This window comes from Cnephaeus nilssonii (assembly GCF_951640355.1).
Source record: "Cnephaeus nilssonii genome assembly, chromosome: 19".
NCBI lineage: Eukaryota > Metazoa > Chordata > Mammalia > Chiroptera > Vespertilionidae > Cnephaeus > Cnephaeus nilssonii.
The window spans coordinates 8,789,367-8,802,264 of NC_137090.1; the positions used below are offsets into that span (position 1 = coordinate 8,789,367).

The window sequence follows — 12,898 nt, forward strand, 5'->3', positions numbered from 1 at the left end:
GGAGAGGAAAGTCAGTCATTAACACACACACACACTAATTATGCATCTAACTACGAGGCTTCCACGCTTCATTGAGATGGGTGTGATGGGTGTGTGAGTGTGAGTGTGTGTGTTGGCGGTAGTGCAGGATGGGGGAATGCTAAGGCCAGTATCCTGTTCCTAAAGTCCTCCTCTCACTCTTCCTTGAAACATTGCACCGCTCCTTCCTGTTTTCAGTGTGTTCTGAATCACGCTGGCGATTTGACAACCCTGGAGCTGCACCCAAAGCCTTACGTTTAATTACATTGCTCATTCATTTAAACACAAACAACTCGTTCTTAACGCCTGCCTGGGGAAAACAGACCACTGCCTGGTATATCACCCCCCACGTGGTATCACCCTCAGCAGGGGTGTTTGAACGGAGACCAGGAGGATGAAAAGGAGTGAGAATAAGACGGAAACAGACGGGACAAAGCCAGGAGGCTGGAGAGACATGGCCCTTTTGAGGCAGGTCTGGGGCAGGGGGCTGACGAAGACCAGCGGGCAGGGGCCAAATCGTGCAGGGCTTGGGGAGTCATTTTATCCCGAGGTAACAGGGAGCCAGGAGAGAATTTTACGAAGGAAAGCGACAGGGTCAAATTTGAATTATTGGAAATGGAGCGCGGACTGGAGGGAGAGGAAGGAGAGGCGGGGAGACTCGTTGAGACGCTACTGAAGCGACCGATGGTCTTCAACCAGGGCTGGCGTTGGAGCCAGAGGAGACGGAGAGGGCAGGCCGAGGACGTTAGGAAGTGAAATCCAACAAGGCTGGTGACAGAAAAACAGCCCGACCTCAAACAGAGGCCCCGGGGAAGCAGGAAGATGGATGCTGATAAAGGACCACTTTACTTGGCGCCTTAATCCACCTGGCGTCCTCCTTCCCTAAACCCAGCCGCCTCTTTATATGGAGATGACAATAAAGCAAGGGGCGGGGCAGACGCCCACGAAAATCCGGGTACTTTTTATTTAAACGAAGCAGACGTCAGCGGAGAAACGAAGACAATCAAAGTACTTCCGGTGACTCCGGATGTGAAGACTCCTAAGCTCCTCCGCCGGCGGAGGGCCAAGGTGAAGGATGGCCGGGCGGACCGCGCGGCTGGTGCTGCTGGCCGGAGTGGCCACGCTCGCCAGCGGCTCCCAGGGCGACCGCGAGCCGGTGTACCGCGACTGCGTGCTGCGGTGCGAGGAACGGAACTGCTCAGGGGACGCGCTGAAGCACTTCCGCTCCCGCCAGCCAATCTACATGAGCCTAGCAGGTAAGCCCCGCCCCGTGAGCCACGCCCCTCGCCTTGGCCCCGCCTCTCTCACACCCCCGCAAATACCCTCCTGCAATGTCTGGACCTTAATTTCCTGCCCAGGAGCCGTTGGGACTGTGAGCGGAGCCCCAGGATTACGAGAGGCTCATCATTCAGTTTTATTTTTCCAGAAACTCTCATTTACTTTATAATTATTCGGTCAAACGGGTACTTATTTAATACTTCAGAGTGCAGGACCCTGCAATGTCACTGAAATCAAACCAGGGTCCTGCCCTTCCATGCTCACAGTCCCCATGGGGACGAACTTCTCAAGTGCAAGGTGCAGGATGATTTGAGCCATAAAGGATCTTTAGATTAAGCAACAGGACCATATAGGGGAGGAAGGATTCCTTTCTAGCGTTGAGGGTTTGGGGGCAGCGATCTTAGAACATCTCGAGAAGGAAGGGCTTCCCCGGGGGATACCTTACATTTGGACCTGTGGCCATCGTGGGCACCTTCTGTGTGACAGGTGTCAAAATAGTCCATTTTAACAACCCTTGGAGGTGGATTCTGATTTTACAGATAGGGAACTCAGAGAGGTTAGGTGCCTGCCCAAAGTCACACAGCCGGTAAGTGGTATGTAGAGTTTCCAGTTCTGGCCCGTTTAACGACAAGTTGGTTCTCTTTACTATCCCTTTCCAATCTAGACCGAGGAAACGGAGCGTGGAGGCTCTGGGCAGATGAAGGCACATCCAGAGGGCTTAGTTTACTCAGGGAGCAGGATGCATAAAAAAGGAGTATTGGGCAATAAAGTTGGAAAGACAACTTGGGGCCTTAAAAGTCAGACTGAAGAATTTGGGCTTTGTCTTTATAGGAAGGGGTTAAGATGGCAAGTGTTCCTCCCTGGTGAGTGAGAACAAACCCTGAGTTCAGGAAAGGCAAGCATAAACCCAGGAATCCATAGATGAGTCCATCAGATGCCAAGATCCTCGTCTTGAGTGAAAGGAGAAGAGAAGAAACATCTCTGTTTGCTTCTTGTATACCTTCACTCCTTAGAGCAATATATGCCCCTTTCCTTATGTATTTGTCCCATCTCCTATCCATCCAAGCGGGAACCTAGGATTTTGAGATTTCTTCTAGTTCTCTTCAACCTGCAGACCCTGTTGGCCTGCATTCAGGTTTAGGACCTATTCAAGCTCTCTCTGTGCCTCCCATACTGGGTGGTTCACTAGGCCCATTTATCTGTTTCAGGCTGGACCTGTCAGGACGACTGTAAGTATGAGTGTATGTGGGTTACCGTTGGCCTCTACCTCCAGGAAGGTCACAAAGTGCCTCAGTTCCATGGCAAGGTAAGTCGGAGGGTCGGGGAGGTAGATGGTGGTAGTGTAGCAGGAGTAATATACCCCCCCCCCCCAAGTTGGACTACACAATCTGAAGGGTGGGGTAATGTGTATTTGTTACAGGTGCCTGTTCTTCTCGGAATATGCTGGTTTTCATATGGGAATCGGGTGGGACCAATGTGTCCTGCCTCTAGGTTTGGAATAAGATGTAGGGTCTCCTCAGAGAGTGGTGCTGGGCTTCTTAGAGTTGTGGGATGCCCACCTTGCTGCAGGGACGCGTTCCCTCACCGACCACAGCATCTTCTCTGTTGCTTCTTCAGTAGGAGCCTGGATTAAGATAGCAATACCCCTCAGATTGCCTAGGGAGGACCCTGAAATCAAACCAGGGTCCTGCCCTTTTGATAAGATATTTTTTAAATATATTTTTTCTTGATATCAGAGAGGAAAGGAGAGAGAGATAGAAATATCAATGATGATGGGGGGGGGGGGTCAATCGGGGAAAAAGGAGACATATCTAAAACTTTAGACAATAACAATTTTTAAAAAAATATCTATGATGAGAAAGAATCATCAATCAGCTGCCTCCTGCACGCCCCCTACTGGGGGTCCAGCCCGCAACCCAGGCACGTGACCTCCTCATAAGTTGACGCTCAACCACGGAGCTACACCGGCCGGGCATGATCCGATAATGATCTTGTTCCAGTCCGTAGTTGGCAAGAATTATTCTCCCCGGTTTGTCACAGAGTAAGCTGTGGCTCAGAGGGCTGTGGTCAGAGGTAGAGGAGGGATTAGGACCACTGTTTCTGGATGGCAGGACTATGCCATACTGAGCCATCTATACCGGCCCACCCAGTCTTCCCAGAGACCAGGCTTACAGTGCCGAGTGCTGGCCAGGATTGAGGGGTGACGCTCAGCCAGGGAGGGAGCTGACTGACTCAACGGGACTGAACGTGAGGCTTTGGCCAGGTCCAGAGCTAAGGGCCCAGCTGAGGAACTGTTGGTGCAGCAAGCCAAAGATAGGTGGGGCCAGCTGGGGGTCGCTTGCCCCTCAGGCCCCCTCCATGTGTTCCTTTTCCAGTGGCCCTTCTCCCGGTTCCTGTTCTTCCAAGAGCCAGCTTCTGCTGTGGCCTCTTTCCTGAATGGGCTGGCCAGCCTGGTGATGCTCTGTCGCTACCGCACCTTCGTGCCAGCCTCCTCTCCTATGTACCCCACCTGCATGGCCTTCGCCTGGGTAGGTACCCTGGCAGGATTCTCGCTTTACACCCTCGTCTAGGAAAGAGAAACGCTGAGATCCCCACTCTCACCCTCTAGGGCTCCCACCCACCAAGCTTCCCCTCTGTTTTCCAGGACTGGAGTTGCAATTGAGGGGTGGTCAGGCCTGGGGAGACAAAGGGAAGGTGCTGAGTCGGGCCTTGCCTTTCCAGCAGAGTCCCAGGCCAGGCTGTTTGGGAAGGAAGGAGAGAGGAAGGAGACCTCGTTCCTGCCTACAGGGGGAAGCCACTAGAAGCACCAATAGGGCAGCTGACAAACACAGAAGGGAGATGGTGGTAGGAAGCCACAGGTCTTTCCAAGGGCCCTTCTGGAGAACTTGGAGCAATCTCATCCCTAGCCCCGGCCAGAAGCGGTGGCAGCCACAGCACTCCCTCAGCCTGGTCTTAGACCACCCGGGGGACAGCCGAAACAGGTTCCATCTGAGTATCCGGAGGAGGCTCTGAGCTTCACAGTGTGACTGGTCAGAGCTGCCTCTGTCAGCCTTAGGGAAACAGTCTCCACTCACTCCCCTTCCTGACATAAAAGCAGCCATTCATTCACATGTTGAGCACCTACTGTGTGCCACTCACTTTGTTGGGTGCTGGAGATCCAAATGCGCATAAACACAGATGGTTCCCTGCCCTCTGGTACTAATCCCACAGTTGAATGTAGAAGTTCAGTGGAAGAGAGGTGCTGTAGGGGCATGTGATAGGGGACTAGATCTGAATGGGACAATCAGGGAAGGCTTCCCTGAGGAAGGGGCAGGCAAGGAAAGGTCGGAATGGTAAGTGAATGTTAACTAGGTGAATTCAGGGAAAAATGAAGTCATTGTCTATGGAGAAGACTCGGAATGTGCACAGGCAGGAGAGAGCTCAGGTTATATGAGGACCTAAACGGCCAGGAGGCCTGCCGTGCAGGGAGCCAGGAACTGGGGCGTGAGCCTGGTGAGCAGGTGGGCCGTGGACAGGGCCAGCCCATGAGGAGCCTGGGGGTACATTGGGCACAGCCATCGCCAACCGGTGATCCGCAGGCCACTGGTGGTCCGTGAGGTCCGAAAGGTTGGCGACCACTGCCTTAGGGCACTTCAGATCTTGACTTGCAAAGCATTAGGAAGCAATGAGGATCAGAGAGGAGTTTCATGAATAGATGATTTGGAAAACTCATTTTGGCTGCTGTCTAGAGAACAGATTGGAGGGGGCAGAAGTGAATGCAGGGGGCTAGCGGGTTTTAATATATTTTTATTGATTTCAGAGAGGAAAGGAGAGGGAAAGAGATAGAAACATCAATGATGAGAGAGACTCATTGATCGGCTGTCTCCTGCACGCCCCACACTGGTGATCGAGAAGCCACCTGGGCATGTGACTGGAATCGAACCGTGACCTCAGAGGGTCCCAGCTTGTCTTCATGCCTTGTGGTCATTTCAGGAGTCCTGTCTGCATCTCCCTGATTCTCGGATCTTTCATTCCACTGTCATCTGCCACTCAGCTTCCTTCTTGCTGGGGTGTCACACTTCCCAGGAGTATCCGAGGACCCTCAGGACAGAGCAGGCGCTGTGAGGTTGGGAGAGGCAGGCACTTGGGGCCTGTGTCTTAGGGCGCCCTACAGAACACTGTTCTGGGGCATGGAATCCCCTCATGCCATCTGTAGGCCTGAGGGACAGAGTATCAGCATCCACGCTCCCTTTAATGATCCAGTTTGGATTTTACACTTGATCTTTCGTCCTGTGTTTGCAGGAGGGAGGGATCCTGCCTGTGTGGAGGGTGTGGCAGTGGACTTTGTCCTGGGCTGGGTCCTCTGAGCAGTGGGGCTCCTGATTTCTGTTGGGGTGGGGTAAGAAGGCCCCTCACCTGCTCCAGGTTAGATGTCGGGGGGGGGGGGGGCGGTTGTCTTAATCTTTTCCTTTGGGAAATGAGGAGGCCCTGCCCCCAGCAGGGCTAATGCAGCGTTGAGGTTTAGGTCTGAGCTCTGCTGGGCTGTGGGCAGGGTTCGAGGGAGCCCTTCAGAGCTCCGCATACCACGGACCTTTGACTGGATGGCACTGGGAGCCCCTGCTCTCTGCCAAAGCTCGGAGGCCAAACCAGTTCCTTGCTCCTTCATCCCGCAGGGAAAGGACCTCAGGGGTAGAGGTGAGAGTGGGGTCCCAGGAACGCCCACCTGCAGGGTGATTTGTGGAGGTGGGGGCTGCCTGTGCTCTTCTCCTGCTGAGGAAACTTCCAGAAGAGATGGGTTGAGGCTGCAGCAGGATGAAGGTTAGACTTCAGGAAGGACTTCCCAACCATCAGACAAGAGCCCTTGAAACCAGCAATGGCAGGAGATCAAACAATCCTTTTGGATGGTGTAAAAAGCCCCCCTCTCCCCCTCCATCCGCCTCTTCCCCGTCTCTCTCTGGAGTGAGCTGGGGCAGGCTTGCCCTGCGTGAGGCAGGGGGTGAGACACCGTGGCCTCTGGGGGGGTGGGGGGGCAGGATGGCAGCAGGCGTCATATTTAACATTCTGCCTCCCCCACCTCTGAGACACCGAGCTATTTAAAGACCCACTTGTTCCCACCACCACGGTGTCAGTGACAGCCCCGAGCACCGGGGCTTAGCACAGGGGTCGAATTCCTGACAGATCTGGCTCGCTTGGCATCCAACCAGCTTCACGGCGGTGATATTTTTGTCTCAGTTTTCTCATTTTCCAACAGACTGAAACAGTCTCCTGCTCGCCCTCCTCCCAGCCTTCCCCGTCCCCTTCATTTCCACCCTCACTGGCACCCGGCCCCTGGCCTCCCCTTCCCTCCGTGTTTACAAGAAGTTCTTGGCGCCTGCTGGGCCAGCCCATCCTCTGACTGGCCAGTCACCTCCTGTGCCTCCCCGTTCTACTGGAGCTTAGCTAAGGAGCCCAGGAACAGCGGGACACTTGCATCGCGGGGGCTTTCCCTTCCTTCTGCGTCCCGTCCCTCTGTCCACTTCCCTTGAGTCTGATTACAAGCTGAGTGAAGGGAGCTGGTGTCTCTTCAGTGCCTCCTGGTGGGATCGTAGCTCAGGAGCCAGGAGGCGGGGGCTCTTCCCATCGCTGAGGTGTCTGTGTTCTGGGATCAGAGACCCGTGGTTGGACCTGGTGCATTGGGACCCTTAAGGAAGAGGAAGATGGGGTCAGGTAAAGGGAAATGGTGGGGGGGTCAGCTTGCTGGACATGATGGAGGAAACTGACATTTATGTGGCACCTACTGCATACCAGGCCACAAGTAACAGCAGCCTTTTATTGAGTGGCTCCTCTGTGCCGGGCATTTCGCAGACATCATCCTCAGGACCCTCAGGCAGTGAGTACTATGATTAACCCTGTTTTGTAGGTGAGGCAACTGAGGCACAGAGAAGCTATTTGCTCTTTAGGGGCTAAGTCAGAACCTGAACCAAGGGCCCGTCTCTTTGTAAAGGCTCCGGCATTCTGCCCCCAGCCTGGAACTGTGGGATGGGCCGGGCAGCTGTGCGGAGACCACCTCCTCTCCACCTGGACTTGCTTGGCCTATAGGGAGCGTGGGAGGCGGACTTGGCCGCTCGGGTCTGTGGAGAGGCGTGAGGGTCTCATGCTGGTCGTCAAGGTGGGGAGAAACAACCCCTCATGTTGTACCCTGTCCTGGGCACCGGGCTGTACACTGCACCTGTATTACTCCTTAAATCCTTGTCAACACTATTATCATTCCCATTTTACAGATGAGCAAACTGAGGCCCAGCAAGGCTAAATAACCTGTCCAAAGACACAGAGGGAATGCAGAGCTGGAATTTGAACCCTGGCTGTCTGGCCTTAGGCCCTTCATTCTTAATGACACTGTCTTTCCTGAAGAGGAGCTCCCCAGAATGGGACACTACCCAGTGGAGAGGGGACTTTTCAGGGGTACAGAGGCAGTTGAACAGGGGACTAAGCAACCCCCACCCCTGTGCCCTACAGCTCAGCCCTGGCCTTGTGCAACCCCCCCCCCCCACTCCCCTGCTCTCAGTGTTCCAACCGCCACTTAGCTCAGTCTTTTGTCGCCTCCCCCTTCCTGCCGGATTACAAGGAGGCCTGGCTGGCTTCCAGTCCCTTCTGCCTTCCCCTCCACCTCCCTCTCGCACTGGCTCCAGGGCCATTCTCCCCAAGGATGTCCCTGTTCCAGGCCTGCCTCGGAGACCTGGCCCACGTGATCACCTGGGTCTCCAGCCCCGAACCTGCTCCTCTCCCCAAGCTGACTCTGAGCATCACACTTTGTGGGAGCAGCGTCCCAGAAGCCCCCCTGTTCGGTCCCATTTCTGGCCTCCAGACCATGCCTCCATCACCGCCTCTGGGGAGGGGGCAGCACGAGGGCTGGGACAGGAAGCAGCCGGACCCAGAATAACCACCTGCCGTCAGGGCTGGAAAGGGAGGACGGAGCACGGGCAGCCTCCTTTGGCCCAGGTCTTGAGCGTAAACAGCGAGATTCAGCCCAGGACCCCGGCCAGACAGGCTGGCACAGGAGCGAGGAGAGCCCTGCTGGCCCCGCCCCATTCTCTCAGAAGCCCCCTGGGGCCTGCATGAGGGACCATCCTCCGGTCCGAGCTTCCTGCTGCCGTACCTGCTGGAGAGTGGCTTCTTAGCCTGCTCCCTCGGTCCCCTGCCGGGCCAGTGTTCCTGGTGTGCTGGACCCATCTCCGGCTGGATTGTCCCACCCTAGCGCATCCCTCCCTGCCCCCGGGGCATCCAGGCTGGCTGCGGCTTCCTTTGACTGGTTGTCGCTGAGTTCCCAGCCCTTCCGCCCAGTCCCAGTGTGTATGCCGCCCCAGCCCACCCGTCCTTCAGTAATGTGGGCCTCTCATGGATACAGCGGTCCCTAAACCAAGTGCCAGCACCGAGCCCACGTGATCTGGGGCTCATTTGCCAGACGATGTGTACTCTCTCCCGGCAGTTAATTTCCAGGAAGGAGGCACCAGCTGCTCCCCTGGGCCCCTGACCACCCCAGCCTCTCCAGCCCTGCTCCTCGCTTCTCCCAGAACTCGGAGCCGCAGCCACTGGGCCAGCGGGTTGGGCCGGCCCAGCCAGGAGGAAGCTGGGCTCGGCTGGCGGCTGGCGGAGCCTCCTCCTCAGAGACTTGGCCCCAGTGAGATCTGCCTGATCTCCCTCTCTTGCTTGCTTGCTCCAGACACACCCCAAGCTGGCTCGAGCCCCTCCACCCCACCCACTTCATTCCCGCCCCCAGAGGCTGAGGTCACTGGCTCCCCTGGCCCAGGTGGGGCTGTCTTCACCTGCCAGTTGGGGAAGGAGGCGAGGCCCCCCAGGGGCTGTTGTCTTAGGATTGAGTAACCAGGGAATTTGACTTGGCCAGAACTGGTTCCCAGGCCAAGCCAGAAGCCTGTGGAGGCTCCAAACCCCCACTCCCTTGGGGGGTTCAGGTGGGAAGCTGGGCCTGAGGGAGCTGGGCCAGGAGGGAGGGGAGGGGCACAGATTTGTGTGGGGGGCTCCAGGAGCAAGTGGAAGCACATTTCTCTGCTCCGAAGAGCCCCTTCCCAAAAGCGAGACAGGTGTGAGCCCTCTGTGGGGGTCTTTCCCACCTTGGGGTGCACACTCACCAGCCACCTCCCTCCTCAGGTCTCCCTCAATGCTTGGTTCTGGTCCACAGTCTTCCACACCAAGGACACGGACCTCACAGAGGTGAGCACCCCTCCTGCTCCCTCTCTGCGCCCAGAGGGGTGGGGCGGAGCCGGCGCCTAGTTTTCCTGCTGACTCTGCTGGGGAGCCTCGCTCTGCGCTGGGCATTGTAAACCTGTTCGTGCACTTGAGCCTCACTCAGCCCTTGGTGTGATGGTTATTGGCTCTTCTTTTTTAAAATATATATATTTTTTTATTGATTTCAGTGAGGAAGGGAGAGGGAAAGAGATAGAAACATCAGTGGTGAGAGAGAATCATTGATCGGCTGCCTCCTGCACGCGCCCCCCTGGGGCTCGAGCCCCTGGGCATGTGCCCTTGACCGGAATCAAACCCGGGACCCTTCAGTCCACAGGCCTATGCTCTGTCCACTGAGCCAAACCAGCCAGGGCTGGGCTCTTCTTAGCTGATGAGGCAGCTGAGCCTTGGAAAGGCGAAATCACGTGGCCTGGGTCGCCCAGCAGCGAAAGGGCGCAGAGCCCACAGCTGTGGGGCTCCGACTGCCTCCGGACCCAGGCACGCTTTGATGCCCTGGAGTCTCGGCAGGCACCCTCCGCCAGTGCCGCAGAAGCTCCCTGCTTGAGCAGTGAGTTAAAGGGGTGTGATGTGCACACGCGGTTCAGTCTGTTACCTGCAGACGTGAAGCAGCAGGAGACACCAGCCCCACGGACCATAGACGGGGCCTCGGCCACCCCTCCTTGTCCCAGTCCCCGGAGGGTCCCCTCTGGGTCCTGCCCTACAAGAAGCCCCGTCCACCCCCCACTCCCCTCCCGCGGGCCCCTCATCCTCTTCTCCCTGTCCTCAGAAAATGGACTACTTCTGCGCCTCCACCGTCATCCTCCACTCCATCTACCTGTGCTGCGTCAGGTGAGCCCACCGCGCTGCGGGCCCAGGCCCGGGGAGGGCTGGAGGCCTGCCCAGCTGGCCTGTGGGTGGGGGAGAGGGGCAGTGGCTTCCATGTGCTGATGTTGGGGTGAGGCGATGCCTCCGGGAATGCCCCTGGGGACGGGCCACCCTCCGTCTGAGCGGCTCTGGATGGTGGGCAGGACTGTGGGGCTGCAGCGCCCAACGGTGGCCAGTGCCTTCCGGGCTGTCCTGCTGCTGCTGCTGACCGCGCACGTCTCCTACCTGAGCCTCGTCCGCTTTGACTATGGCTACAACCTGGCGGCCAACGTGGCCATTGGTGAGACAGGGCTGGGGCCCCGGGGGTGGCACAGCTGCAGAACTGCTGGCCTCGGGGGAGGAGTTGGTGCTGTTCCTAGAGAAGGAGGTTCTAAGAACCTTGGGTGGGGAAGGGAGAAGAAAGGGGAGACTGGGTGGAGAGTCTGAGGTGATCCTGGGGTCAAAGGGCCCAGGGACAGGGGAGGCTTTGGGTGGGGGGTTGGAGAGGTCCAGGGAGTGAGCCTCTGCCCCCCCCCCCCGCCCCGCACCCCCAGGCCTAGTGAACTTGGTGTGGTGGCTGGCCTGGTGCTTGTGGAACCGGCAGCAGCTGCCTCACGTGCGCAAGTGCATGGCGGTGGTCCTGCTGCTGCAGGGGCTGTCCCTGCTCGAGCTGCTGGACTTCCCGCCTCTCTTCTGGGTCCTGGACGCCCACGCCATCTGGCACATCAGCACCATCCCCGTCCACGTCCTCTTTTTCAGGTGAGTACTCGCTGCCCGGGGCTCGCCTTCCTTGTGCCCTTGCTCGCCACTCTTAGGGGAGACAGTTCTCCGCTGCTTCGCCCCCTGCCGGCTTGCCTGCGCTCACCCCGCCCCGCCACCAGGGGGCGCCCTCGGGGCTGGGCTTCAGTGGCTCCTTCCTCCGCTCACAGCTTCCTGGAAGAGGACAGCCTGTACCTGCTGAAGGGATCGAAGCTGGACTGAAGGCCCGGGAGCCAGTCTGCCCTCGTGGGGACTCTGCCCGCCCCCTGCTGGCTCCTCTTCTCCCCAGCCCTTGCGGTTATTTATTTTTTGAACTTAGACATGAGGGTGTGGGCCCAGAATCATGTCATAGGCCCACCACCTTGCTCGCCCCACATGGCCCTCACAGGCATGTGTTGGGGCCTGGCCTCTGAGCATCTGGGGCTAGAGGATGGGCAGCCCCTCTGGTTCCTGAACTGAACTGTGTTCTCCGCCAAGAGGAGAGCTGCCTCTGCTTTCCCGTCAGCCACCTCCCCACAGCCCCTCACCGCCTGGTGGTGGCCGGAGACCTCTGTCCAGCTGGGAGACCGGCCACCAGGCCTTCTTGGATGCAGTGGGATTTCCTCCTGTTACCCCCGTGCCGTCCTCCAGGGACCGCTAGGTGGCACTAGACGCTTGCTCTTTGGCTGCCCATGTTTCCAGGCCGGATGCACTCCACCCCATGGGGTCTTGAGAGACCAAGCAGTTGGGACCGGTGGGCACAGGCCTGAGTGTGTGGGATGCTGGGTGTGTGGGACAGTGTGTGTGAACCCTGGCCTGGTGCAGTGTGGAGAGTGGAGGCGTGGGGTGTGAGTGGTTTTAAAGTGTGTGTGTTGTTAAGCCCTGACCGGGTCTTAAAGCTCAGCTGGTTAAAGCGTCGTCCCGATGTGCCAAGGTTGGGGGTTCAGTCCCCAGTCAGGACATATACAAGAAACAACCAGTGAATGTATAAATAAATGGAACAACAAATCGATGTTTCTCTCTCTTCCTCTCTAAAATCAATAAAAATTTAAAAATAAATAAAGTGTGTGTGCTGGGGGAGCAGCAGGTTAGTGTGGGTTAGGGGAAGATACACGGACTGAGTGTGAGTGGGTGGCCACAGTGAGGGGAGGTTGGAGCAGGATGAGGGGATTCAGTCACCGTCAGTAACCATTTATTGAGCACCAACTCTGCACAAAGCCCCAAGATCTGGCTGGGGGTGTGGGTGTCCCGGCTGCATGTGTTGGTGGATGTGTTTGTCTGGGACCCCCCTCCCTTTGCAAACCACAAAGGGGCCCCACACAACTCAAGATCACCCCCCAGAACCAGAACCAGCCCTTTGGGAGGCAGAGGGAGGAGGGAAATGGGGATCCTCTGGGCCCCTCCAGCCTCCCTCCCTCCCCCACCCCGGTGCCGGGCCTGCTGAGCCCTTTTGCCAGAGCCCTGACCCTCAGCAGGGGGAGAGGCAGTCTGAGGCTGGCTGAGGCCACACTCTGCCTGCACCCTGGCAAAGGTGAACCCCGCTAGTCGCTGGCAGTCCCCGTCCATTCCTGCTCCACAAGAATGTGCAGCTCCAGAAACTTCCATCCAGACGCAGTCTCTGTGATTGGAGCAGGAGCAGGACTCCTGGTCCTGTGTGTTTCCCTGCGCTCACCTATGGATTCTTGCTCTTTCCCTGCCGCCTTGTCCCTCCTGGGGGTAGGGGCACTATGCTAGGACTCCAACTGCAGGGACTTGGGTGGCCCATGGTAATTTATTTTGATCCTGAGAAATCTTTTAAGGT

The 12,898-nt window shown here is 57.3% G+C and overlaps 1 protein-coding gene across 2 annotated transcripts; it reads left to right on the plus strand.

The window, feature by feature from the left end:
* The first annotated feature begins 976 nt into the window (after nucleotides 1-976).
* On the plus strand, nucleotides 977-12,119 carry PGAP3 (post-GPI attachment to proteins phospholipase 3). 2 transcript variants are annotated; one of them, XM_079797148.1, is made up of 8 exons: nucleotides 983-1,274; nucleotides 2,505-2,602; nucleotides 3,672-3,824; nucleotides 9,421-9,483; nucleotides 10,283-10,344; nucleotides 10,524-10,660; nucleotides 10,914-11,118; nucleotides 11,289-12,119. In XM_079797148.1, the coding sequence occupies exons 1-8, from the start codon at nucleotides 1,094-1,096 to the stop codon at nucleotides 11,338-11,340; spliced, it is 951 nt and encodes a 316-aa protein (XP_079653274.1). In that variant the 5' UTR covers nucleotides 983-1,093; the 3' UTR covers nucleotides 11,341-12,119. The 2 variants fall into 2 exon arrangements, with proteins under 2 accessions (XP_079653275.1, XP_079653274.1); XM_079797149.1 differs by lacking the exon at nucleotides 3,672-3,824 and having other exon boundaries at nucleotides 977-1,274.
* The last annotated feature ends 779 nt before the right edge of the window (nucleotides 12,120-12,898 follow it).

What these genes read in the sequence shown, in the direction of transcription:
- PGAP3 (XM_079797148.1), top strand. Translation starts at nt 1,094, where the DNA reads ATGGCCGGGCGGACCGCGCGGCTGGTGCTGCTGGCCGGAGTGGCCACG. An exon ending in TGCCTCAGTTCCATGGCAAG is followed by an intron (nt 2,603 to 3,671) that starts GTAAGTCGGAGG and finishes TTCCTTTTCCAG; the next exon opens with TGGCCCTTCTCCCGGTTCCT. An exon ending in GGCGGCCAACGTGGCCATTG is followed by an intron (nt 10,661 to 10,913) that starts GTGAGACAGGGC and finishes CCGCACCCCCAG; the next exon opens with GCCTAGTGAACTTGGTGTGG.